The sequence below is a fragment of the Manis pentadactyla genome, chromosome 12 (genome assembly GCF_030020395.1).
Source record: "Manis pentadactyla isolate mManPen7 chromosome 12, mManPen7.hap1, whole genome shotgun sequence".
Taxonomy (NCBI): domain Eukaryota; kingdom Metazoa; phylum Chordata; class Mammalia; order Pholidota; family Manidae; genus Manis; species Manis pentadactyla.
Window position 1 is genome coordinate 12,460,607 of NC_080030.1, and position 26,477 is coordinate 12,487,083.

General features: G+C 45.7%; 3 protein-coding genes and 1 pseudogene across 3 annotated transcripts; 2 read left to right on the top strand and 2 right to left on the bottom strand.

Annotated features, from left to right (window-relative positions):
* The first annotated feature begins 3,074 nt into the window (after window positions 1-3,074).
* On the top strand, window positions 3,075-4,028 carry LOC118917619 (olfactory receptor 10H1-like). The gene has a single exon (XM_036895659.2). The coding sequence runs from the start codon at window positions 3,078-3,080 to the stop codon at window positions 4,026-4,028; it is 951 nt and encodes a 316-aa protein (XP_036751554.2). The 5' UTR covers window positions 3,075-3,077.
* Window positions 4,029-12,664: 8,636 nt separating this feature from the next.
* On the bottom strand, window positions 12,665-13,624 carry LOC118917620 (olfactory receptor 10H1-like). The gene has a single exon (XM_036895660.2). It carries the CDS (start codon window positions 13,622-13,624, stop codon window positions 12,665-12,667), a length of 960 nt encoding a protein of 319 aa, XP_036751555.2.
* A 716-nt stretch (window positions 13,625-14,340) lies between these two features.
* LOC118917631 (MKI67 FHA domain-interacting nucleolar phosphoprotein-like) lies at window positions 14,341-15,360 on the top strand (annotated as a pseudogene).
* Window positions 15,361-24,634: 9,274 nt separating this feature from the next.
* LOC118917618 (olfactory receptor 10H3-like) lies at window positions 24,635-25,585 on the bottom strand. Its single transcript, XM_036895658.2, has one exon. It carries the CDS (start codon window positions 25,583-25,585, stop codon window positions 24,635-24,637), a length of 951 nt encoding a protein of 316 aa, XP_036751553.1.
* Window positions 25,586-26,477: the final 892 nt, after the last annotated feature.

Genomic DNA, 26,477 nt, shown 5'->3' on the forward strand with positions numbered 1-26,477 from the left:
GCTACTTTTCAGAGTTACCTAGGACACCTGTTTGATTTCACCTCTGTCCTGCCAGAAGCCAATGGTGAAAGGATTGGGAGAAGCAGAGAGAGAGAGAGAGAGCGAGCGAGAGAGAGAGAGAGCGCATCCTGCACTGAGAGTCTCCAGCCACCCCCAGGGGAGGCACCCAAGAGGGCAGGGGATGAAGGTAAGGAGTTAAGGAGAGAAAGGAGAGAAACAGGTGGGACGAGGTGGCTGAGGTGGGAGAAAGAATGCAGAAAGGGGAACCAAAGAGCTTCGCTAAGAAAAGACAGCCAGGGTGGGGGTGGACAGGTAAAGCAAGATGGAATCGGAGAGACGAGGCCAGCCCAGCCCACGGCTCTTCACGCTCTGCCTGTGGGGGCACATGTGACCATGGGTGAAGATACTTCTGACAGTCACAGCTGGGAGATTCTGCTGGCATCTGTGCATTGCCAGGGCTGCAGCGCACGGTAGAGCTCCCCTGCAAATGTCCCTGATGCGGACATTGGGAGACCCTGCTTGGGGCCTGTGTGGGCAGGACCTGTCCATGGATAGGCTTGGTCCTCGAGCCCTTGTGGGGGGAGCTAACCTCACTGTTCCAAGTAGCCATCTCTGTCTCTGTCTGTCTGTCTGTCTCACTGGCTGTTAAATTTATTTACAGAGAAACCTGCTAGGCATTTTCCTAGCCATTGGTGGATCCATGGCAGGAGGTTTTAGTCACCATCTCTGCTATCCTGGACCATCATGGTTCTGTGGCTTTTCTTTTTTACTGAAAAATTAATAGACTTTAAAAAGCAGTTTTCGATTTACAGAGAGTTGAGCAGATAGTGCAGAGAATTCCTATAAAGCCCCTCTCTTTCCCTACACAGTTTTCCCTATGAACATCCCGCATTAGTAAGGTACCTGTGTTATAGATGCTGAACAAATATCAACACATTATTATTAACTAAAGCCCACGGTTTACATTAGGGTTCACTCTTGGTGTTGTACACGCTTTGAATTTTGAACAAAGCGCAATGTCATTATCCACTATCACAGTATCATACAGAATGGTTCCACCACCTTAAAAAATTCCCTGAGCTCCCACCTACTCAGCCCTTTCTTTCTCCCGCTGAGCCTCTGGCAACCACAGATCTTTTTACCATCTTCGTAGTTCTGCTCTTTCCAGAATGAACGGGGCCTGATGCTTAGCTGCATTCTGCATCTGCATCTGCATCCATCTGGAGGACTGTACGTGCAGCCCTGGGCCGCTGCCCCAGGACATGATGAGCGCTGAGCTTCTCATAGTTCTCCCTTTCCTTTTTCATGGCTCTGGATTCTTGTAATTGATGGGAGAGAGACTGTGAGTCTTCTGTTGTGAGCCTGCCATCTCCCTGGTCCTGGGAGTGGCTTCTGACATCATTAGCAGCCACCAGTAACTGGTGAGTATAACAGAGAGGTTAGGAAAAGATAGGCTTTGGGGTCATTCAGATATTGTTTCACACCCTGGCTCTCCCACCACTCCCTCCATTTCTCTCTATCAACCTGTCAGGGTTTGATCCAGGTTCTGAGCCTACAGGAAGAGCCATTTACTATTTTTTCCCTATTTTTTTTATTGTGGTGAAATGCATATAACAAAATCAATCATTTAAGCCATTGCATAGCATACAATACAATGGCGTTAAGTACATAAGTACATTCATTGTGTTGTGCCACCACCTCCTCTATCTAGTTCCAGAACTTTTTCATCCCCCAAAAGGAAACCCTACATCTATTAACCTACTAATAGTCATTTGCTATTCTCCCTCCCCCCAGCCCCTGGAAACCGCTGATAGGTTTTAAACTCCCACATGAACGTTCACAGCAGCACCATTCGTAATAGTGAAGGTGGAAACATCCCAAATGCCCGTCAGTGGATGAGTGGATAAACGAAATGTGACCCAGCCATGCGATGGAATATTGTTCATCCATAGAAAAGAATGAAGCACAGACACATGCTAAATAAGGATGAACCTCAAAAACCTGCTGAGTGAAAGAAGCCATACCCTGGAGTCCAGAGGGTCTGATTCCATTTAGACGACATGCCCAGAACAAGCAAAAGAGACAAAGCAGGTTGCTGATTTGCTGCCTTTCAAACTTCACATTGACTGATAAAAAAGATCTCTTGAAAATGTTTACAAAGAGACATTGAAGTCTCATTAACTCGAAGTTATTTACTGAGCATGGACTATGCACATTTGCTTAGTGTATTGATTTAATTATCATAGGTAGCACCTATTGTATGCCAGGTCACATTCCAAGAATAGCTCATTTATTTCTTACAACTCTTGAGGTAGGTAGGGGGAAATGGGGGTACAAGCAGGTGGGGAAACTGGCTCAAGTTTCCACAGTAGGTGGAGCAGGAATTCGAAGTTAGGTTGGCTGACTACCGCGTCTCTCTCTGTCTGATGGCTGTGTTGTATGGTCTCAGAACATACAGACGTGCCTCGTGGGAGCTAGAAAACAACCAGAACATTATTTTTACACATGTTCCAGCCTCTGATTCCCTGAGCTGATAACTGCAGAGGAAGAATCTGATAGATACCTATTGACTTAGGGATGCATACTGGTTCAAGGAACTGTAGCCATGGGGTAGGGACGTCTCATGGTAACTGGAGCTGTGAGAGGAACAAGACTTATCAGAAGGGAGTAGGAGGGTAGAGAAGCAATGGCTGAAAGGGCCAGTGGGGGAACATTTTCATTTGGGGAGGCAACCTGGAAGGATGGTAGAAGGCAGAGCCTTTGGAGACAGCCAGCCATGGGGTCAAGTCTTAGCTTTTAACAGCTTCACCTGACCAAGGTGCTTAGCCTCTGTGCACTGAATATTCTCAAAGAGAATGCTCAAGATATTTAAGACAGGGGTCATAAATACAGCACCTCCCTCAACAGGATGAAGAGAGAATTCAATCATAGGGGGTACCGAATGGGAACTCAATCAGTGTTAACTGTCATTCACCAGGAGCGGCCCCCTGGGTAGGGCCAGGTTTGCTGGAAGCTGACGACCTTTCTCCATCCGGTAGCTGACCTCTCCCTGTCACATCCCACCCCAGGCAGTCTCCATGCAGAAAGCCAACTTCTCAGCTGTGACTGAATTCATCCTCCTCGGCTTCTCCACCTTCCCGCAGCAGCTCCTGCCTGCCTTCTTCCTGCTGATCCTGCTCATGTACCTGTTCACGCTGCTGGGCAACCTGCTCATCATGGGCACCGTCTGGAGCGAGCGCAGCCTCCACGCGCCCATGTACCTCCTCCTGTGCGCCCTCTCCGTCTCTGAGATCCTCTACACCTTCACCATCATCCCGCGCATGCTGGCCGACCTGCTCTCCACCCACCACTCCATCAGCTCCGTGGCCTGTGCTGGGCAGATGTTCTTCTCCTTTATGTTTGGCTTCACACACTCCTTCCTGCTCACCCTCATGGGCTATGACCGCTACGTGGCCATCTGCCACCCCCTGCGCTACCGTGTGCTTGTGAGCCCCCGTGGCTGTGCCTGCCTGGTGGCCTGGTCCTGGGCTGGTGGCTCAGTCATGGGGCTGGTGGTGACCATGGCCATTTTCCACCTCACCTTCTGTGGACCCAATGAGATTCACCATTTTGCTTGCCATGTGCCACCACTGTTGAAGTTGGCTTGTGGAACTGACGTAGCAGTGGCGGCCAAGGGCGTGGGCCTGGTGTGCATCTCGGCCCTGCTGGGCTGCTGTCTCCTCATCATCCTCTCCTATGTCTTCATTGTGGCTGCTGTCCTGAGGATCCCCTCAGCGGAGGGCCGGCACAAGGCCTTCTCCACATGTGTGTCCCACCTCACCGTGGTGGTGGTGCACTACGGCTTTGCCTCTGTCGTCTACCTCCAGCCCCGGGGTCCCCAGTCTCTGGAAGCAGACGCCCTGATGGGCACCACCTACACGGTGCTCACGCCCTTCCTCAGCCCCATCATCTTCAGCCTCAGGAACAAGCAGCTGAAGGACGCCATGAAGAAGACCTTCCTCAGCAAACTCCACCCAGAAAAAATATGACAACATGGGAGGAATTCCTTGGAAACAACTAAATTAGGTTACCAGATGCTACCATTAAAAATGACACCTCCCTAAACATGTAATGACTTATATTTGTCTGAAGTTTTAAGGTTTACAAGGACCATGTAGGCAATGTCCAAATGTACACAATGATTAACAAAAGAGTTCATCAGCATCAGGGGTGTATTTGGGATGGAAGGATGTGTGAGATGATAACACAGAGAAAATCAGATTCAGTGATTCCTATCTCCTTCAGGACTGTCAGGTAACATCAGACCTGGAATCTGTTCTTCTCCTGCCAGAAAGCACGGTGGTCTAATTACTCCCACCACCATAAATCCGTTTGCAAAGAGAAATGGAAGATGTCAGCCCCCACCCCCTCTTTACTAGGCAATAGTGAGTGCCTACAACATGGACTTTGTAAGGTTATGAAAACCTAACCCATTCCTGAATGCATCTCCTCAGGCAAGGGGAACAAAATAAAAAATGAACAAATGGGACAAATTATGCTAAAAAGCTTTCGTACAGCAAAGGACACCATCAGCAGAACAAAAAGGCATTCTACAGTATGGCAGAATATATTTGTAAATGACATATCTAAGAAGGGGTTAACATCCAAAATATTTAAAGAATTCACATGCCTCAACACCCAAGAAGCAAATAACTCTGTTAAAAAATGGGCGGAGGATATGAACAGACACTTCTCCAAAGAAGAAATTCAGATGGCCAACAGGCACATGAAAAGATGCTCCACATCGCTAATTATCAGGGAAATGCAAATTAAAACCACAATGAGATATCACCTCATGAAAGTTAGGATGGCAACCATCCAAAAGACTAGGAACAACAAATGCTGGTGAGGATGCAGAGAAAGGGGAACCCTCCCACACTGCTGGTGGGAATGTAAGCTAGTTCAACCATTGTGGAAAGCAGTATGGAGGTTCCTCAAAAAACTCAAAATAGAAATACCATTTGACCCAGGAATTCCACTTCTAGGAATTTGCCCTAAGAATGCAGGGTCCAAGTTTCAACAAGACATATGCACCCCTATGTTTATTGCAGCATTATTTACAATAGCCAAGAAATGGAAGCAACCTAAATGTCCATCAGTAGATGAATGGATAAAGAAGAGGTGGTACATATACACAATGGAATATTACTCAGTCATAAGAAGAAAACAAATCCTCCCATTTGCAACAACATGGATGGAGCTAGAGGGTATTATGCTCAGTGAAATAAGCCAGGCAGAGAAAGACAAGTATCAAATGATTTCACTCATCTGAGGATTATAAGAACAAAGCATAAACTGAAGGAACAAAACAGCAGCCGACTCACAGAACCCAAGAATGGACTAACAATTGCCAAAGGGAAAGGGACTGGGGTGGGGGGGGTGGGAAGGGAGGGAGAAGGGGAATAAGGGGCATTATGATTAGCACACATAATGTAGGAGGGGCACAAGGAAGGCAGTATAGCTCAGAGAAAATAAGTAGTGACTCTATAGCATCTTACTACGCTGATGGACAGTGAATGTAATGGGGTATGTCGGGGGGACTTGATAATGGGGGGGAAATCTAGTAACCATAATGTTGCTCATGTGACTGTACATTAATGATACCAAAAAAAAAAAGTTAAAATAAAAAAACTAAGCCAAAGTACAGCAGAGGAGAGCAAAGCACCTTACATTTCAGTATTGCACAGACGTACACAACAGCAGCTAGGAACATTAACAAGCAGACTCACAGAAAAAGCTGAGGATGTCTTGAGTGTGAATCTTGAACAGCTGCAGAGAGACAAAGAGGTATCTATAGTTAGTTTAAGGAAAAAAGTCCCACCTTGAGAAATTGTCTGCTGCGTTTGAGAATGACACAGGCGAAGCGGGCAGCTCCTTGCTGAAGCATGATAAAGAGGGCAGAGGGCAGGGTGAAGGTGTATCTCATGATCAGATTGGCTTAATGCTCCCCCATGGGCATGAAGGGGGATTTAAGATTAGCCATACTGCATAGTATTTATAATTTGTTTAAAATATGCATATTTAAGAGAATGATAGATACTGTATGATATGTCTTATGTGGGGAATCTAAACAGTTGGACTCAAACAAAGAGTAGAATGGTGGTTACCAGGGGCTGAGAAGTGGGGGACATGGCGAGATATGCAAATCTGGGGACAAATTTGCAATGAGGAGATAATTCAGATCTAGAGGTCTGATACGCAGCATAGCGATTATAGACAATGATACTGCATTATAAACTTCAAAGTTGCTAAGAGACTAGATCTTAATTGTTCCCACCACAAAAAGAAATGGTAATTACGTGATGTGATAGGGGTGTTAGCTAACACTGCAGTGGTAATCATATTGCAATACATAAATCAACACGTTGTGGTCCTTCAACTTATGAATGTTTTATGTCAATTAAAAAATATTTTGACAGACAAATAGTTTCTGAACATGAATTTGTGCATTTATGTTTAAAATAGCAATTTATGATAATACTGGGAAATAGCTTATAGAATGCTGTTGTACATAACAAATGTAATTAAAATGCACAAGCAATAAATTTATCAAAATAGCCAAAGTTAAAAAAGAAAGAAAACACGTGTATTCATGTTTAAGTTGAATAGTAAACTAATCATTTGTCCTAAAGTGGAATTCAGTTTTTCCCTATCATATGAACAAAAAAGAACCATCCCATATTAATATGAAGTAGGAGGATGTAAGAAACAATTTAGTCAAAACTGGGGAAACTGGAGCGTCATCCTTTGCAGAATAAATCCTGCATTGCATGTTCCCTGTTACCCCTCACGTACATGATCTCATTACAGCCTCACAACAGGGAATCAGGGAAGATAAACTCACGTTCTCTCCATTTGACAGAGGGGATACCGAGGCTGCAAATGGTTGCTTGACTCATCCAAGCTCTTACAGCTTAGCAGGGCCCACCTTCCAATGTAGGTCTTTTCTGATTCACAGTCCTGCCCACGTAACACTTCACACAATGCTTCTTATGGTGGGTTGTATGGGTTTCCATCCAAGAAGGGCTAGTCCATCTTCAAATCAAACACTCCAGCATCCTAAGACCACTTAAACCACAGGAGGTCAATTGTAACGACCGTGCCCTGGAACATGCATCTTTGGGACACTGGTGGGATATTGCTATAGATCCAGGACTATGTCATGATTTTAAAATAAGTTTTGGTCTTGAAGGAATTCCTCATTTTTCACATGAAGCCAAGGTGCTCTTCCTCCCCCCCAGAAGCAAAGCCAACCTGGACAAGAATACAAACTAGGTCTTTATTTTCTTCATTAAAGGCTAAGTCAGCCTCTGATCCTACCGGTACCCAAATGGAGAGACCCTGGAGGGTGTTTGGGTGCCCACAATGAGCTGGACATCCAGTGTCGTGCACTAACTTACTTGGATCTGAGGTCAGGATCATTAGTCGGAATCTGAAGTCTGTTCCGTTCTGCTCACCACTGCACTGCCCCCGTCATCAACGTGGTACTTGGAAGATATAATTGATGTAACAAATATTGGCATGGAGCAATGTATTTCCCACAATACTGAACAAGCCAGAATGTTGGGTTATAATGTTTACCTTCCAAAGCAGTGGGAAATCATGCAGGGGAACTCTGTTTGAGGTCAGACAGACTGGGGTTTAAATCTTCCCTTCCATTTTCCCATCTAATTAGATCAGTATCTGGTAGATATATTTCACATTTGTGTAGGTAAAAGAATGTTCAGAGCAGTAGTATTTATGGTTGGCAAGCATTAGATACATCCGTTAATAAGGGACTGTTAAACAAATGTTGGTTCATTCATATAAGGAAGCCATTAAAACCATTCAGTCCTTGGACTTCGTCAGCCTCCCTCTCTCCCTGGGGATCCCATTGGTTACCATGGCTTCATGTATCTTCTGCATAAAGGTGATCCCCAATTCTTATCTTTGACCCTATCCAACTGCCTACCGAATATCTGCATCTCAAACTTAATGTGTCCCAAACCTAATTCTCATTGCCATTGGATAGTGTCACTGCTGTTATTTATTTTTCTTTCTCTTTCTGGTTCCCTTACTTCCCCTCCCTCCCTCCTCCCTGCTCCCTTCCTCTCTTTTGGTCTCTGTCTGTCTTTCTCTCTCTCTCTCTCTCTCTCTCTCACACACACACACACACACACACACACACACACACACACACACACACACATTTATACACTTCTTTGACGGTCTTTCTTATCTCAGAAAACAACAGTTCCATCCCGTTTCCTTGGATGCATTTCTGCTCAAAGATCATGGAGCCCTTTGCTAACCGTGCCTCACAAAGTAGTAACCACAAGATAGAAATCCCCCAGCCATATCCTCTCTCTTTTGATCTGCTTCACTTGTCTCACATGTGCTTATGACCCCCTGGCCTTCATCTGTGTATTGGATCGCCCACCCGAATGTTGCTTTGAAGAGGTCAGGGACTTTTGCTCCATTCTGTCCAATGCTGTACACCTATATAGCATATGGTAGGTGCGCTCCAATATTTGTGGAATAATTTAGAAGAATGAGGGCAAATGAGGGTCACTGTGAGGTACAACTTTTGTCCATGGACAAAAAAAATTCAAGTTTGTTAACACTGTTGGAGTTGGTGTTCAGAAACTGGCTCTCTTACATTGCTGTGTGTCCTTAGGCCAGCCTCTTGCCCTCTCTGAACCTTCCCTGTAAGAATGTAAAAGCACCTGCCTTCTAAGCCATTTATGAGACTGAAGACAAGTCTTGTGAAGGGCTTAGCATGGTGCCTGGCTCATGGATATCCTCAAGAAACAGTGGTTAGATGATATAATTTCAAGTTTTGCTTGATGAGTTTGGGGTCAGAGGGAGATGCGTATGCTGACAAAATGACTGACTCGAGCTGCCAACTTTGACGTGTCCATCTGGGTTAGCGTTGATGCAGGAGCAGGATCTCAGTGGACAAGGCTGTAGTCCGGCAGGGGGCCCCATGGGACTGGGAGGGAAGTGGCGCTCCAGCTGGGCTTCCTGACCGGGCCCTCTTCTCCCAGGACCCCCTTCTCCAGGAACAGCCTCCTCTCCCTGGCTCCTAGTCTCTACGAATGGTCCTCATGACTCGGTACCATGGCAACAGCCGACGGGAAGGGCGATAGCTGACACCTCTGCTCCCTCCAGAGACAGAGAGACGTTCCGAATTGCTAGATAGGGCTGCGTGGTGGTGAAGTGATGAAGCACTGTGGCCTCGATTAAATCACATCCCATCTCTGAGCCTCAGTCTCCCATCATTAAAATGGGTTGAATAGCCAAGCAGCCACCTCTCAGGATGGTTCTGAGAATTAAAGAACATCTAGGTGGGCAGACTGACCATGCTGGTGTGCAGTAAGCACTTGATAATTGCCAGCTTTTAATGATCTATATAGTAAGTATTTGTGAGCTTCTGTATTTCAAATCCTGTGCTGGTTTTGGGAATACAGAGATGGGTCTATGCTATTCCCTATCTTTGGGCCAGAGCTTCTATGGTGTTTGATGGAATGACACGCAGGGATGTCAGGGCTCTTGTCACCACATGGACCACGTGCAAAGGGCCACCAAGAAGGTCGTGACTGCAGCAGAGTGAGATGCACAGCCAGGCCTTTTCCCCTCCCAGCACGCCCATGGCCGTGACCAGTGACCGCGCCCAGAGGACACTTGGAAGTTTCTAGAATAATTTTTGTTGGTTACACTGAAGGTGTTAGAGATACACTACAATAATATCTAGTGGATCAAGGCCAAGAATGCTGCTCAGCACCCTACAGCACACAGGACAGACCCTACCACAAAGGGTGAAACCCCAAATGTCCAGAGTCAAGGGCGACCAGTCCTGCTGTGTGCACTCAACACACATTTACTGAACCTGCTGGTTACTGAACACGTACTGAAACACCAGGCACTTTTTAAAAAATGTTGCTGATTGCAATAGTAATCTTTTTTTCTTTTTACTGTGGTTGATATACAATATATTATTTTGGCTTCAAGGACACAACACAGTGGTTTGACAGTTACCTACCTTATTAAATGCTCACCCCAACTCAGTGTGGTTACTATCCGTCAACATAGAAAGATGTTACAGAACTACTGACTGTATTCTCTATGCTGTACTATCATCCCTGTGAATAAATTATATTATGATTGAGATTTCATGCCTTTTTATCCTCTTCACCTATTTCACCCACCCACCCTAATCTCTCCTCCATGGTAACATGCCACTGGGAAAACAAGGTTGAACTGATTAGACGTGACCCCTGATCTCAGTGCTTGCACTTGGGAAAGGAAGACGTGGTATTAAGCACATAATCACACTAATGAAAACACATGAAAAATTATGACAAAAGCTATGAGGAAATGAAAGGAGTTGCTATGAGGGCTTATAATAAGAGTGGTGATTCAGGGTGGGGAAATCAGGGAAGGCTTTCCTGAAGAGGTGACATTTAAGTTCAGACCCAAGGATGTGTAAGAGTTGGGGAAGGGTGCTCCAGGTAGATGCAGCATCCAGTGTAAAAGTTCCTGAGGCCTGAGCATGCTTGTTTTGTTGCAGGAACAGCTGGGGAGCTAGTGGGGGACCATCAATTCTACTCCTGGGTATATACCTCCCAGATGAAAACGTCCATGCAAAGATGTGTACATGGAGTTTATATAAGCATTAGTCATGATAGCCAAAAGGTAGAAACCATTCAAATGTCTATCAGTAGATGAATGGATAAGCAAAATATACTATAGCCAAACGATGGAATAGTATTCAGCCATGAAAAAGAATGAAAGTACTGGTACTGGCTACAATGTGGGTAAACCTTAAAAATATTTGCTGATTGAAAGAAGATAGACATGAAACAACAATTGTATAATTCCATTTATGTGAAATGTCCAGAATAGGTAAATCTACAGTAGATTTGTGGCTGCTTAGGGATGCAGGGAAGGGAGGAAAGAGGAATAATAGATAAGTGTTACAAGGTTTCTTTTGGATATGATGAAAATGTTTTAAATTGGCTGCAATAATGATTGCATATATCTTTAAGTGGGTGAATTATACAATATGTAAAGTATCTCTCAATAAAGCTATTTTAAAGCTAGCTGATGAAAAATGCTGAAAAAACATGGAAGTTGTTACCAGCATGACTATTAACAAGGAAGGAAGAAAGACAAATGTTAACTTCTGTCTGCAGCTCACATATCTGGCTTTATCTTTGAGCTCAGGAGTCCTTACAGCAGTGGTTCCCAAAGTCCCACCCCCAGACCAGCAGGGCCACCACCTGGGCACTTGTGAGAAACGCAGATTCAGAGCCCCTCCCCGACCTGCTGAATCAGACACTCGGGGGTGCCGGCCAGGCGCCCTGTGACTTAGCCAGCCCCCTGGGTGACTCTGATAACACCTCCAAGTCAGAGGCTGACTGCCACAGAGGGCTCACTGGACTGACCCCACACTGCATCTCTGTGCCGTTGGCTTCCTGACTATGCGCAAGTCCTGAGCCTCACTGTGTCTGTTTCCTTATTTAAAAATCAAGTGTAACCCAAAGAGACTGCCTGACTCTGCCAGAGCACCTCCCTTGGAGCAGGGTCCAGCTTGGGGAGATTATAATATATATACATATATTATACATATAGTTGCATATATATAGCTATTATATATGAGATTATAATATATATATTACATATACAGTTGCATATATATCATATATATAAATAGTTGCATATATTTGACTCTGCAACACATGAAAGACAGATATATTTTTACTGAGGATTTCCAAAAAGTTGGGGAAGGGGATTTAGGTCAAGCACTTTATAGTAACTTTATAAACCTTATAAAATGTGTACTTACATCCCTGCTCTTTCCTTGAATTTCACCCACCACTGGACCCATCACCTTCCCATCCCAGTCAACTCCCAGCAGTCACCTCTCCGCCCCTCCTCTTTCCCTCAGCCTAGCCACAGTTCCTCTGCTCTCTCCCAGGTCTGGCTCCTCAGTTCTCTGCACATTTCTTGTCTCCCATGCAGAAATTCAGATCCCACCTTTTTCTCTATGTCATTTGCATCCTTAACCCATTATTAGGCTTGGCCAACAGAGGCAACTCATAGAAGGAAGGAGACTCTTTTCACCCCAAGATGTGAAGACCTGAACTTGAAAAACCATTTTTCTTCATCACAAATACTTTTCTTCCCTCCACACGATAGGCTGAGAGAGGTGATGTTTCCAAAGCATAAGATGCAATGCTTGGTACACAGCAGGCACCAACTCACTGTTGCTGTTTATGTTGTCATTGGTTTGGACAGAGCGAGCTTCCCTCATTCACGCATTCAAGATAAAGCATGCACGTGGGATCTCCACCACAGTAAGGTGGGCATCCCCTCCTCCACACCACTTCCAGTTCTGGGGAACAGGAGGAAGCTGACATACAAGGTCAATATTGGAGAGGTCCCAAGCCCGGTGCATCTGGGAGAAAGGAGGTCAACCAGACTGGAGGAAAAGAGAAAAAACCCACATTTAGAATTTACAGATCACTTGCTATGGAGGGAGGAAGGGAGATTCACATACCAGTGGAGCATAATTACTCCCATTTCACAGAGAGAAGACTCAAGTGCCTCTGCCCCCGACCTCGCCTGCCACAAAACCAGAACTTCAGGAGCTCTGATGGTGGAGTTTGCTGAGGAAGGTCTTCTTCATGGCGTCCTTCAGCTGCTTGTTCCTGAGGCTGAAGATGATGGGGCTGAGGAAGGGCGTGAGCACCGTGTAGGTGGTGCCCATCAGGGCGTCTGCTTCCAGAGACTGGGGACCCCGGGGCTGGAGGTAGATGACAGAGGCAAAGCCGTAGTGCACCACCACCACGGTGAGGTGGGACACGCATGTGGAGAAGGCCTTGTGCCGGCCCTTCGCTGAGGGGATCCTAAGGACAGCAGCCACAATGAAGACATAGGAGAGGATGATGAGGAGACAGCAGCCCAGCAGGGCCGAGATGCACACCAGGCCCACGCCCTTGGCCACTGTGGAGACATTGTCCCCACAAGCCAACTGCACATGAGGTGGCACATGGCAGAAGAAATGTTGGACCTCACTAGGTCCACAGAAGGTGAGGTGGAAAATGGCCATGGTCACCACCAGCCCCATGACTGAGCCACCAGCCCAGGACCAGGCCACCAGGCAGGCACAGCTACGGGGGCTCATGAGCACACTGTAGCGCAGGGGGTGGCAGATGGCCACGTAGCGGTCATAGCCCATGACGGTGAGCAGGAAGGAGTGTGTGAAGCCAAACATAAAGGAGAAGAACATCTGCACGGCACAGGCCACGGAGCTGATGGAGCGGTGGGTGGAGAGCAGGTCGGCCAGCATGCGCAGGATGATGGTGAAGGTGTAGAGGATCTCAGAGACGGAGAGGGCGCACAGGAAGAGGTACATGGGCGCGTGGAGGCTGCGCTCGCTCCAGACGGTGCCCATGATGAGCAGGTTGCCCAGCAGCGTGAACAGGTACATGAGCAGGATCAGCAGGAAGAAGGCAGGCAGGAGCTGCTGCGGGAAGGTGGAGAAGCCGAGGACGATGAATTCAGACATGGAGGTGGAGTTTATCCTGAGCCTGGTGGCCATTCCTGTTCGGGGAGAGAAAGTAGAAGGCCCAGTGGTAAGGACCTTGGTGTCTAGTGAGCCCTACCTGGGAGGGCTCCCTGGAGAGGGTCTTCCCCTCTCCAAGCCATGGCGGGGGCCTCTGCAAAGTACTGCTCCTAATACTGTCTGTGCTTCACAGAGCTGCTTGTGGGTTAAATAAGATCATACATAAGATCATAAATATGCATCTAAAGTGCTTAGCACAGGTCTTGGCACATGATAAGAATGCAATACATAATAATAATTATTGTTATACTAGTTTCAAATCCCACTGGTAGGAGCTCAAGGTCTCTATCCAGCCACACCTGATTTGAGCTTGTCATTGCTTCTAGTCATTTTTCTAAACAGGAATGGAAAATTAAAGAAAAAAGCAACAATTCGTTCTTTTAAACAATGATTATGCTGGGCTCTCTAGTTAAAAAAAAAAAAAATGATTGGAAAAAAATCCAGTGCTGGTTGGAGTTGCATCTTTGAAAGGATGTGCAAATCTGTGATCAGTATGTCCAGCGTGCTGCATGAACTCTGAGCTGTCTGAACACTTCATAGTTATGAAGTGGTGGCTTTTTTTTCCTTTTTATCCAAAACCCTACTATGTTCTCCATATGAGTTACATACATTTCCAATGTTGTTTTAAAACAGTGCTTTAAAAAAAGTTGGGGATCCTTAATCTTTCTGAGCCCTAGTTTTCTCATCCCAGAATGGAAGTTAGTGTGGAGTTCCTAGCTGACGCCCTCCCTTCCCGCTTCCGCCGCTACGGAGCGCAGTGTGGTGCAGGTGCATGGAGCCTCTCGGCATGGTGTGTTTGCCGGCCGGCGAGGCCGTTCCTGTCCCTGAACCCCCAGGAGGACGCCAAGTTTCAGAAGGAGGTGGCCCGGGTCCGCCGGCGCACCAGGCAGCAGCAGAAGCAAGAAAAATTGACTCCTGGAGCCATCTGTGTGGGCCACGTGCCTCCAGCACTTTACAAAACCCAGATCCGAGCCTATTTCTCTCAGTTTGGCTCTGTTACAAGATTCAGGCTGTCCAGAGGTAAAAGGACTGGAAATAGCAAAGGCTATGGCTTCGTGGAGTTTGAATCTGAAGATGTTGCCAAGATTGTTGGTGAAACAATGAACAACTACCTTTTTTGGTGAAAGACCCTTTAAGTGTCATTTCATACCACCTGAAAAAGTGCCCGAGGAACTTTTTAAAGAGTGCCACATGCCATTTAAAAAGCCGTCCTATCCAGCAGTGAAGCGGGACCATCAGAACCGGACGCTTCCTCAAAAGCTACACATGGAGGAGCCGTTTAAAAAGAAAGAAAAATTGCTTAGGAAGAGATTAGCTAAGAAAGGAATTGATTATGATTTTCCTTCGTTGATGATACATAAAAAGGGGGGAAAAATGCTTCAAACACCAGTCTTCAGACATCTACAAACAGCCAGGGTTTTTCTAAGAAGAAGAATCAAAAAAAGGCTTCAGGCCCTCTGAAAATTCCTGAGAAGCCTGTGGGTAGCCGGGGCCCCACGCCAGTTTGTACACCAACTTTTTTGGAGAAATGAAAATCTGAAGCAGCTGAGATGGATGATGACTATAAAGATAATGAAATAGTTTTCAGAGAGCCCACAGCTGGTGTAAAAGAAATTCAGGACAAATGCCTACAAGCTCTTGGACAAAAAGATGAAGAAAAAGTAGTCAGTGCTTCTGAATACATGATGTATAATATTTCTTCTGAAATGTGATTTTTTTTTTTTTTGGTATTAGGTAAAGTGAAATGCAACCATTACAATTTTTGGAGGAAAACCTATGAGCTCGTCAGTAAAGCAAACAGTGGTCTGGCTTCCCTGCTCTCGCTGGCCCACACTGGTGCGGCAGCTAGGTGCTCGGGGCCTCTTCTGGTTTCCTCTGGTGTTCTTGGCAGTTTTCTTGCTGTCTTCAGTGACTCTGCTGGGAGAGAAGGGTCACCACTAACTGCTGGCTTACTCAACTGCAGTATTTGTTGTTAATAACAAAGAAAATAAAGTCTCCCTTGACCAAAAAAAAAAAAGAGTTCCTAGCTGACAAGGTTGTCATGAGGATTACATAAGATCACGCATATGATGTGCCCCTCAGGGCCTGGATAGAGTAAACCCCCCAGACGGTGAGAATGAGGTCAGGCCTTGGCGACAGGAATCAGATTCTCTCACAGTGCAGCAAGTTATGGTTGTATCTCCCTTTTAATTGATGCATTGAATGCATTTTCCTTTTCGGTAAGTACTGCTGTCTTAATTCTGTCACTTTATTTAATACTTGAGCTTTTATGTATACATATACATGCATCAAGACAGCTAATATACACACATATATGCATATGTATCATAAACAAATACACACAAACATGCACTCCTATTCATCAACCAACCAACCAAACAACCAACAAACACTGAGAAGGCAGAATTGTCCCCAAAACAGACCTTAAGTGAAGCCATAAAGGAAGTTGTCTGGGTCAGTTCCCATGCCAGTGTCACAAAGACCCAGGTCACCTGACATACTGCGACAAAACAGGAAGTTAAGAAGAGGAGAGCCTAACGTTCCCATATATTCGGGATGTAAGTATCAGGTTGAGCATCTGACCTTGTCATAGTGACATAATGTTCACTCATCTTTGGATAAGAGAAAATCATACTAAAAACTGAGTGATGGCAAAAAGTTGAAACAATACCTAAATGAAATGGTTTGTGCCCTAGATTAGAAAAAGGGTATTAGTGGGAAAACTGGTAAAATCTGTAGTTTACTGCCTAATATTCTACCAGTGTCAGTGTCCAGGGTCTGGTCAGTGTCCTGGAGTCACGTGAGAGGCTGACAGGACGTTGGGGGAGGCGACCATGAGAACTTTTGTGTTATTTTTGCAACTTATTTGTAGGTATGAAATAAACTAAAAATAAAAAATTAAAATAATAAGATACCTTTCAAAGTAGCACAAACATCTAGCAAGCAGCTGGGAATTAACTTAAACAAAAGCACACAAGACCTCTATGGAGAAAAACGAAACCTCTAACTAGTAGAAAACAAATAAGAATAAATAAAATAATAAGTACATGATATTTTTAAATAAATATAAATTAAAAAACTAAAGTAATAAATAGATGGAATGGAAAGATAAAATAAAGATGTTCATTCTCCCCCAAATTTAATCTTGGTCACGATGATGGTCTCACAGATGTAGGCATCTGTCCAAACTCATCAAAATGTATATGCTGAATACATACCGATATTTATGTATATTTTAATAAGCTGAAAAAAACCTAATAGGAGACTAATACCTAGAATGTACAAGGAATGTCCACCTGTTGGATTTTTTAAGATGATAAACTTATTCTAAAATTCCTATGAACAAATAATGATCCATAAAGGACAAAGCCAGCCTTGAAATGAAGAGCGAAAGGAGACTGTGGGAAATTGCCTTCCAAGCTGCGGGACATTCTGCAGAGTCCTGGAAATAAAGCTAAGTAAGATGAGTGCAGAGACAGACTAACAGACCAGGGGTGCAGAACGGAGACCTCAGCAATGCAGCCATTCATACAGGGCTAAGGTCACAGCACAAGCCATCTGGAAAAGGATGAATTGCTTAGGGGACACTCTTGAGGAAAACATCTCTCCATACAGACAAAAACAAAACTGGACTCCCCCCAAAGAGACAATCAAGATGAATTAATAACCTGTGAAAGGTAAAAACATAGTCAATGAAAGAAAGTGTGGTAGGTGATCTAAGAACAGGAAACGAGTTCTTCAAAGAGAAAAAATAAAGCACAACCCTTAAATAAAAAAGATTAATTCCATGACATCAAAATTATGAATGGCATTAACAAAGAGCATCAGGGCTAAAGTTACCAGATGACACAGAGCAAGGCGATCTTTGCAATTTAAGTAAGTTCTAGAGATCTGATGTATGACATAGAGGCTACAGTTAGCAAGGCAGTAATTTAAAAGCTTGCTGAGAATAAAGACAGCAATGTTTGAGGGCTAGAGGGACTCGGGCAGTCTAGCCAGCAAACCAGTAAAGTCTCAACTTCCTCATCTGCCTGCTCTCTCAGCCTCCATCCCTGGGCCTCCTCCCTGCCTCTCTGCCCCTGGCCACAGCCTCACGCCCACCCCCCAGGGGTCATGCACCTTCCCACCTGTCCTGCTCCTTCCTACTCCACCCCTGGTTACCAGATCCAGCCTCTGAGACTCACCCAGCCAGGAGTCAGGCTGAGCCCAGGCACGGTTCAAATCTCGGGTCCTTGCCGGGTATTGGGGTAACCAGACAACTGCCCTTGAGGGTTCCCTGGGATTCGATGCCAAGTGCACAGCACAGAGAAAGTTCCCCAGGAATGCTAGCTGGCACTTTTGTGATCTAGTGTCTCCATCACTGCTGGCTGGTTGTCATTCACCCTTCCCCACCGCCAGGTGACGCATCTTGATGCCAACTCTAGCTCTGGGCTAATCTTTCCTTTGCCACTGTGAATAATACCCTTGTCCCCCAGAACCTGCTCTTGGGGCAGCCGGCCTCTTCCTCTCTCCCGACCACAAACAGGCTCCAGGGCAGCCCCTCGGAAATGTACAAATGTTATAGGGAAAAAATACAGGAAGGGCTCTCTGGGCTTCCTGTCTCCCTCTGGTGTTGCTTGGGCCACCCTTTCCCTGAATGACCCCTCTGCAGGACTCCCCAAGGGAGCTCTAAGGTCACCTGCACAAGTCTGGGCCTAAGTCGGGGGTAAGGCCAGGGCCCTGGTCCTGGCTATGGGCTCCCAGCCAGAGCCCCGAACCAGGGCACGCTAGGCTGGCTCCCGGGTCCTGCCCTGTGTCTTCCTCCTCGCAAGGGCACTGTTCAGCCCCTCTGCTGTCTCTGCTTATGTATCCTGTGCCGTAGACTTGAGACGGTGCTCCCAGGTGCATTAGCAAGCTAAGCACTGACACGGGTGCACAGGTCTGAGACACACACTGGCAGTGACACCCAGGGAACATCCAGCCACAAACAGGAGCACCGTGGTTCATTCCGCACATACCTCCCGAGCACTTACCAAGTGCCTAGAGCTTGCCTGGGATGCAAAAAGCCAGGGACACACAAGCAAGGGTCCTGTGGTGGGTTTAATAGCCCCCACCCAGCGTCCCCCACCCCCGCCCCTGGCCCCAGTTCTCATCCACTGGAGCCTCAGGATGTGACCTTTATTTGGAAATAGGGTTTCTGCAGATGTAATCAAAGGATTGAGATGAGCTCACGCTGGATAAGGGTGTGTCCCAAATCCAGTGACTGGTGTCCTGACAGGAATAGAAGGGGACACACAGGGGGAAGAAGGCCATGTGACAGTGGAGGCAGAGACTGGAGTCGTTCGGTGGCGAGCCAAGGATTCCTGGAGCCCCCAGAAGCCGGAAGGGATGAGGAAGGGGCCTCCTCCAGAGCCTTCGGAGGGAGCACCGCCCTGCCCACACCCTGATTTCAGACTCTGGCTCCCAGAACTGGGAGAAAATTAATTTGTGGCACTTTGTGACAGCAGCCACAAGAAATGAGTACAGACCGACACACAACTACACGAACACAAAGACACTCAGTGCTCCCAGAAGCACACCTGGGGGATGCCATAATGAGCAGAGGCGCATCAGGACACACCCAGCGTTACCCTTCAGGCCCCAACCCGCCCTCCGCCACAACCAGGCGCAGAGACCTCTCCCTGCCTGGGCACGCATCCTGTCCACCACGGCAGCTGTGGGTCCAGGCACTGGGGAAGGAGGCAGCCCTGGGCAGTGGGTGGACTCAGTGGGGTCCAGAACCCCCGTCTTCACCCCATCTCTCTCCCCCCAGTTCTCTCTGCTTCCCTCTGCTCCAGCTCTCTGTGGTCTGCATGCCCTCTCCCTTCCAGCTCCACAGCTGCTGGCATCGAGTCCTGGAAAACAGTCCTGGAGACAGAGAGCTAGTCTTGCCTCACTCACAGCAATGCCTTGTGCGCAGCCTGAGGGGCCAGGAGAGGGCAGGGTGGGAGCTTCATCTCCCCGGAGTCCTCCCCAGAGCGGATTCCCAGAGGCCTCTCCTCAGAGATGCAGATGCGAGGGTGCAGGGTGCACGGTGCTCCGAGTCCGAGGAGGACAGCTGGCACCCTCCCCCTTCCTCCCTCCCTCCCTCCCTCCCCCATCCATTCCTTCCTTCCGTCCCTCCCTCCTTCCTTCTCCATGCGTCACATGGTCACCGAATGCTAGTTAAGGAACCTGCATCTCGGGACCCAAGGAGAACACTGCCCTAACCTGGCACTAGCGGGGTCCTCAGCGCGAGGAGAGGCAGAGCTGGGTGCAGACCCTCCCATCTCCTTGTGGGCAGAACTAGATGGCAGGGGAACCATGGGAGAGAGGTGAGGCAGCCTCCTAGGAGGGGTTCTGAAGCTGAGCCCGGGAGGGGACTTTCTCCTAGGGCCGCATCTTAGTGCCGTCCCCTCCTGCCTGCTTGCGGGCTCCATTCCCATCTGAAGGAGCGCCTACCCTCTTTCTGTAGTTCCCCCATCCCAGCCAGAATCTGGCCTTTAGCCTCTACCTCCACCTCCTCTCCACAGCCGCCCCACTCAGCTCTGTGGTTCCATCCCTGAATTAAGACTTAATTCTGGCTTCTTTCATCATTCCCATCCTAGTCCGGGCTGTCACACTTCCATCTCTGGTTGAAATGCCTGGTCTCCTAGCCTCCAACTTTGCCTCTCAAGTCTGCACACTGCATGGCAGGTGGAGAAATCATGAATCAGAGCATGATCCTCCCCTACTTAAAACCCTCCAGTGGGTTCTCAGTGAGACTAGACTAGAATCCAAGCTCTCCATCTGGGATGTGATCCCAACCCGTATCTTGCCCTCACCTCTATTCTTCCACGTCCGGGTCACTTGATCTATGATTTCTCCTGGATAGACAAGGATCCTATCATGTGGGGCCTTTGCACATGCTGTTCCCCCTGCCTGGAACTCCCTTCCCTGCATCACTCACTCTCACCTGGCTCAGTGCTATTCTTCCTTCAGCTCTCAGTTTAGACATCACCTGCTGCTCCGAGGAGCTCTGCTCATCAATCGCCTCCTCTCCTTCCTCCCAGGTTGGGTAAGTCATTTGCCTCCACTATGGGAATTTTGGGAAAATGATGCTGAATTCCAGAATGATCTCTTCTGGATGGTTCCTTCTCTTCACATATATCAAGAACGGATGCTGGAGAGCCCAAGATGTCTGCTCCTCTGAGTAAACGTCTGCTATTCTCTCCTACCCCAAACACTAGACAAGGTGACCCCTGATACTTCAACAGTTTCTGAAATGTTCAGTCCTCATGGTTCCAGAAACAGGTCAAGGATACAGATTAGACATCCAGAGGAGAGAGAGAAACACGATGGAGTCTACTTGTAGGGTATATAAAACACAGCACTAAGATGCTGGATCACAAGAGTATGAAAGGCAGAGGGAATATGCCAGGCGAAGGCACTGTAAGACCCGTACACTGGGAGAGGGGTCAAGATAGTGTTTATTCGCAGATGACACAGTTGTCTACACAGGAAAGTTTTAAGGAATTGACAAAACACATCATTGAAATCATAAATGCAATTAGTATGATCAGAAGATGCAAAACCAATATACACATATCACATGATATCTTAGCAATAAACATTGGAAAATGAATACATTTGATGTCAGTACAATGATGCCGTCCAAAAATAAAGCACCGTGATGAATGTCCATGATGTCTACACTGAAAACTACAAAACATTGCCGATAAAAAATTTTTAACCTAAATGCATGGAGAGATAAACAAGTTCATTGATTGGAATTCTCAATATTGAGGGGTTGGAAAGAGACATGTAGGCTGCTGGGTGTTTTTTTTATTTTCTGATCATGACCTGGGTTATTTGGAGTTCACTTTCATTCACTAAAGAGAATTCATTTCCTCATTGTTCACTGGAGAACACTTTTACTCATTAAAATGTATATTTGATACACATTTGTTCATAGAAGCATGATTCACAATGGCCAAAAAATGACCCAAGTGCCCATCAGTGAACAAATGGATAAACCAAGTGGTACATGGAATATACCATGTTGTAATGTTCCATATGTAATACACCACATTGCGTACAGTGCAATATGTTATCTGGGCATGATAAGGAATGAAGAGCTGACACATGCTACAGTACGAAACTTGTGGTGGTTAATTTTGTGTGTCTACTTGACAAGGCCATGGGGCACACAAATATTTGGTCCGTTATTGCGGGTGTTTCTGTGAGGGTGTTTTTTGGATGAGTATCGTGCTGAAGCGACAGATGGAGTGAAGAAGGTCGCTCCCCCTATGCGGGTGGTCCTCATCTAATCCACCGAGGACCTGAAGAAAGCCGACAGGCTAGCCCTCCATGAAATGAGACGGAATTCTCCCTGCCTCCCTGCCGCCGAGCTAGGACATCAGTTTTTTCCTGAAACAGGCCTTGAGGCTGCCAGCTTTCAGACTGGAACTTACACCGTCAGCTCTTCTGCTCTGCAGCTTGCCAGTGGGAGGTCTTGGGACATTGCAGCCTCATAATTGCATGAGCTATTTCTTTACAATAAGTCTCTTTATATCAATATAATATGCTATATTACATTCTACACAATTATTCTACAACATATAATAATGTTATATGATGTTTATATCATAATCACATAATTTTAGTAAAACATGATTATATTAAACACTATATTCGTACCTACTATATTTATATATTTTCATATATAAAGTATGTTTACAACATAATAATTATTCTAATTAGATTTTAACTATAATTATTGTAACATATAATTATAGTAAAACACAATTATATTAAACACTATATTAATACCTACTATATTTTTATATTTTCATATATAAAATATGTTTACAACATAATAATTCTAATAATTCTAATAATTTAAAATATTATTGTAACATAATATGTTATATATTATATTAATAATTATATATTATTGTATATTAGAATAATGTATAATATATAACATTACATTATAGACTTTACACTTACATATAATATAGTACACTATATATCAAGCAGCAATAACATTTAAATTACTATAATACATAATAATTCCACATATTTTATTATGCACACATATATATATGTGTATACATAAATCTGTATACACACACACCCCTATGTATATGCATGCTATTGATTCTGTTTCTCTGGGGAACCCTAAGCAAAAGAAGTCTTATAAAAATGTTCCTTTCCCATCTAACAAGAATGCGTTTCAGGTTTCCCAATCACTGGTGACTTTTCCTTTGCTTAAGCACTTCCACCAGGAGATTTAGTCCCCTGCAATTCAGCTTTCTCTCTGATGGTGACTAAAGTTGAAATTCATTATTTTTGTTATAAGAGAGGCCACTATCACATGGGATTTTCAGCATCTCCTCCCAGCATGCCCAGTCCACACCCAGGAAGAAGAATCCTCTTGGTGTCCTCTAACTCCCATTCCGCTGCTGTTCTTGAGGGCACACAACATCTCTGGTGCTATGGCGGGTACCCCTATAACTACATGAAATACTTACCTTCATACAAACCCCAAAGGACGTGCTGCTAAGGGGCAAGCTTTAGACAAATAACTTCATCTATCAGATTTACATTTTTCCTCATCATGAAATGTAGATGATAATAGATGTGTAATATCTAAATGTAGATAGATAATTCATTTTGAGGAGGAGCTAATGTGTATGAAATCTTACCAATATATTTGGAAACAACAGGCAATCATATGTGATAGCCATTTTTTGGTTTATATTATAAAACATCTTGATTTTTTACTATAAAAACACCTGCCTTCAACTCAAATATTTGGCCTCATCTTTGAGTTAACAGTTTACACCCCCCAAGGGCTCCCTTCCTGGAGCAGCAGACAGAGTGGATTCCCAACACCTGCACAGGAGGCACGCAGACCTGAAGTTCCACGTGACGCCCTCATTCACATGACACGGGACCTCCACCAACACTGCTCATCTGCATCGTGGGGGCACCGTGGGGAGCCCCTGAAGTCTCACTGTGGCATCACGAGGTAGCATCTGCCTCTAACACATCCCCAAATAGATACAACTTAACACAGTCATGAGAGGTTGATGTTTTACTTAAAGTGTTTGGGGAAAGAATTTCCATAAGACGTCAGATAGGAACATCCTTTACATGCTTCACGTTCTTGCCCAAGGGCTGGAGCCTCTTCCCTGTCTCTCTCCCTCCCTTCCTTCCTCCCTCCCCTTCCCTCCCTCCCCTGTCTTCATATGCAAATTGCCCAGTTATCAACCCTCATCTCCTTCTTCCTCCTTTGCCCAGATTTTGGCTTACATTCTTTTTTATCCTATTTAATGTTCAGCTCAATTAAAGGAACCATCCCACTAGCCAGGTTTCCCTCACTCTCTCTGTCTCTCTCCCTCTACTTTGCATTCTTACATCCTTCACTCAACTCAACATAGAAAACCCACTTACGGTCTATGTTCACCAAAGGCAGTGAGAAAATGTAAATGCAAAACCATTTTCTTGGTGACAAATAGCTCGTTTTCTTTTGTACATTTGCTTCAACTAAAAACACAATAAATATAAGACACTGGACAGAGTGTTCGATAAGAGAAGGTCCAATGCTGGTGGCATTTATTATTGCCTTTATGTTTGCTTTTCTTAGTTTGGTGGTAGTGTGGGCAGGATATCGTCTTCCCATGCTTGTTCATACAAGAAGGACCATTAGGCATCAGAGCCCAGACACACCCCTGCACTGCTCCCCACTCCACATGGATGGATAAAGCATTCCCACATTCAGATAATGGATGATTAGCCATTATCTGTGGATCATAAACAAGACATCATGATCCTCCAGCCTATGCAAGACAGGGACCAAATAAATTGGGGAGAAACAAATAGCATGTGCAGAAAACCTATGAGGGGGGTGTTTTCACAAACCTGAATCCTGTAACAGATGTCTGGGGACAGACGTTTTTATCCCCAGCTCTCCTATCAATTTCCCTACCACCAAACTGGCCATCAGGAGTTTAGGGGACAGAATTTTTCATGGAAGCTTTTCTTTATGGCATTCTTCAGCTCCTTATTCTTGAGGCTGAAAATGATTGGGCTAAGAAAGGGGGTGAAGACCGTGTAGGTGGTGGCCATCAGAGTGTCAATGTCCATGGCATGGGTGCCCTTGGGCTTCAGGTAGATGATGGAGGCGAAGCCGTAGTGCACCACCACCACGGTGAGGTGGGATGCGCATGTGGAGAAGGCCTTGTGCCGGCCCTCCGCTGAGGGGATCCGCAGGACGGCAGCCACAATGAAGGCGTAGGAGAGGATGATAAGGAATAAACAGCCCATCATATCTATGACACACATCAGGATCACCCCCAGCGTGACTGAGGAAGTCTCCTTCCCACAGGCCAGCTTCAAGACGGAAAGCACGTGGCAGCCAATATGGTGGATCACATTAGACCCACAGAAGGTGAGGTGAAATACTAACAAGGTCAATGTCATCCCTATGACTGAGCCACCAGCCCAGGACCAGGCCACCAGGCAGGCACAGCCACGGGGGCTCATGAGCACACTGTAGCGCAGGGGGTGGCAGATGGCCACGTAGCGGTCATAGCCCATGACGGTGAGCAGGAAGGAGTGTGTGAAGCCAAACGTGAAGGAGAAGAACATCTGCCCGGCACAGGCCATGGAGCTGATGGAGTGGTGGGCGGAGAGCAGGTCGGCCAGCATGCGCGGGGTGATGGCAACAGTGAATAGGATCTCAGAGACAGAGAGGGCGCACAGGAAGAGGTACATGGGCGTGTGGAGCCTGCGCTCACTCCAGACGGTGCCCATGATGAGCAGGTTGCCCAGCAGCGTGAACAGGTACATGAGCAGGATCAGCAGGAAGAAGGCGGGGAGGAGCTGCTGCGGGAAGGTGGAGAAGCCGAGGACGATGAATTCAGACACCACGCTGTGGTTCTGAGCAGCCATGGGTGCTGCATCTGGTCACATCAGGGACACAATGAAGGCAGAGTGGTTTATCCCATGAATGACAAGGATGGTTCAGAATCAGACGACCTATCATGTGATTCATTGCATGAATAAATTTAAAAAAGAAATATCATAGAACTAGATCAATCAAGGCAGGAATATGTTTCCTGAAGTTCAACTCTTCCTCATGATTTACTGAGATATAATTCACGTATAATATTGTATTAGTTTAGGTGTACAACATATTGCTTTGATATATGTATATTCTTCAAGATTTTCTTAAAGAGCGTTTTCTCTTAGGTTAAGGAAGAAAAAATAGTGAGAATGTTTGCTATCTTCATTTAGTTGATGGTTATGTGTCTGTGTACACATGTCAAAATTCATTGAGCTGTACCCTAAGATTTGTGTATTTTGTTGCATGTACCTCAATAAAAAAGGTTTGTTGAGAAATTTAATCATTTTACAATGGGGCTAACACTATTAAAAAAAAAGAGCTCTCAGCATGAAATCAAATATGGCTTTCTTAGCCAGATAAGAATATAAACAACAAAACCAGCAAACAGTATATTCAATGAGGAAACTATAGACACATTATTTTAGAATTGGAACAAGCCAAGGGTGCCCACTGTCTGTGCTGTTCTGAGCATGGAACTGAAAGGCATGGGCAGCGCTGTAAGGGAAGAAAAAGAAAGAAGGCATATAAGGACTGGAAGGCAAGAAACGTGGTCACATACCCAGAAATGGTGCAAGAATCCAGAAGTGATACATTAGAACAATAAGGGAACACAATTCTGCAGAAGACAAGATCAAGTTACAAAAATTGTAGTATTTCCCATAGTATTTCACCCACAATGATCATTCAAAATATAGGATTTAAGTAAAAAGTAAGATA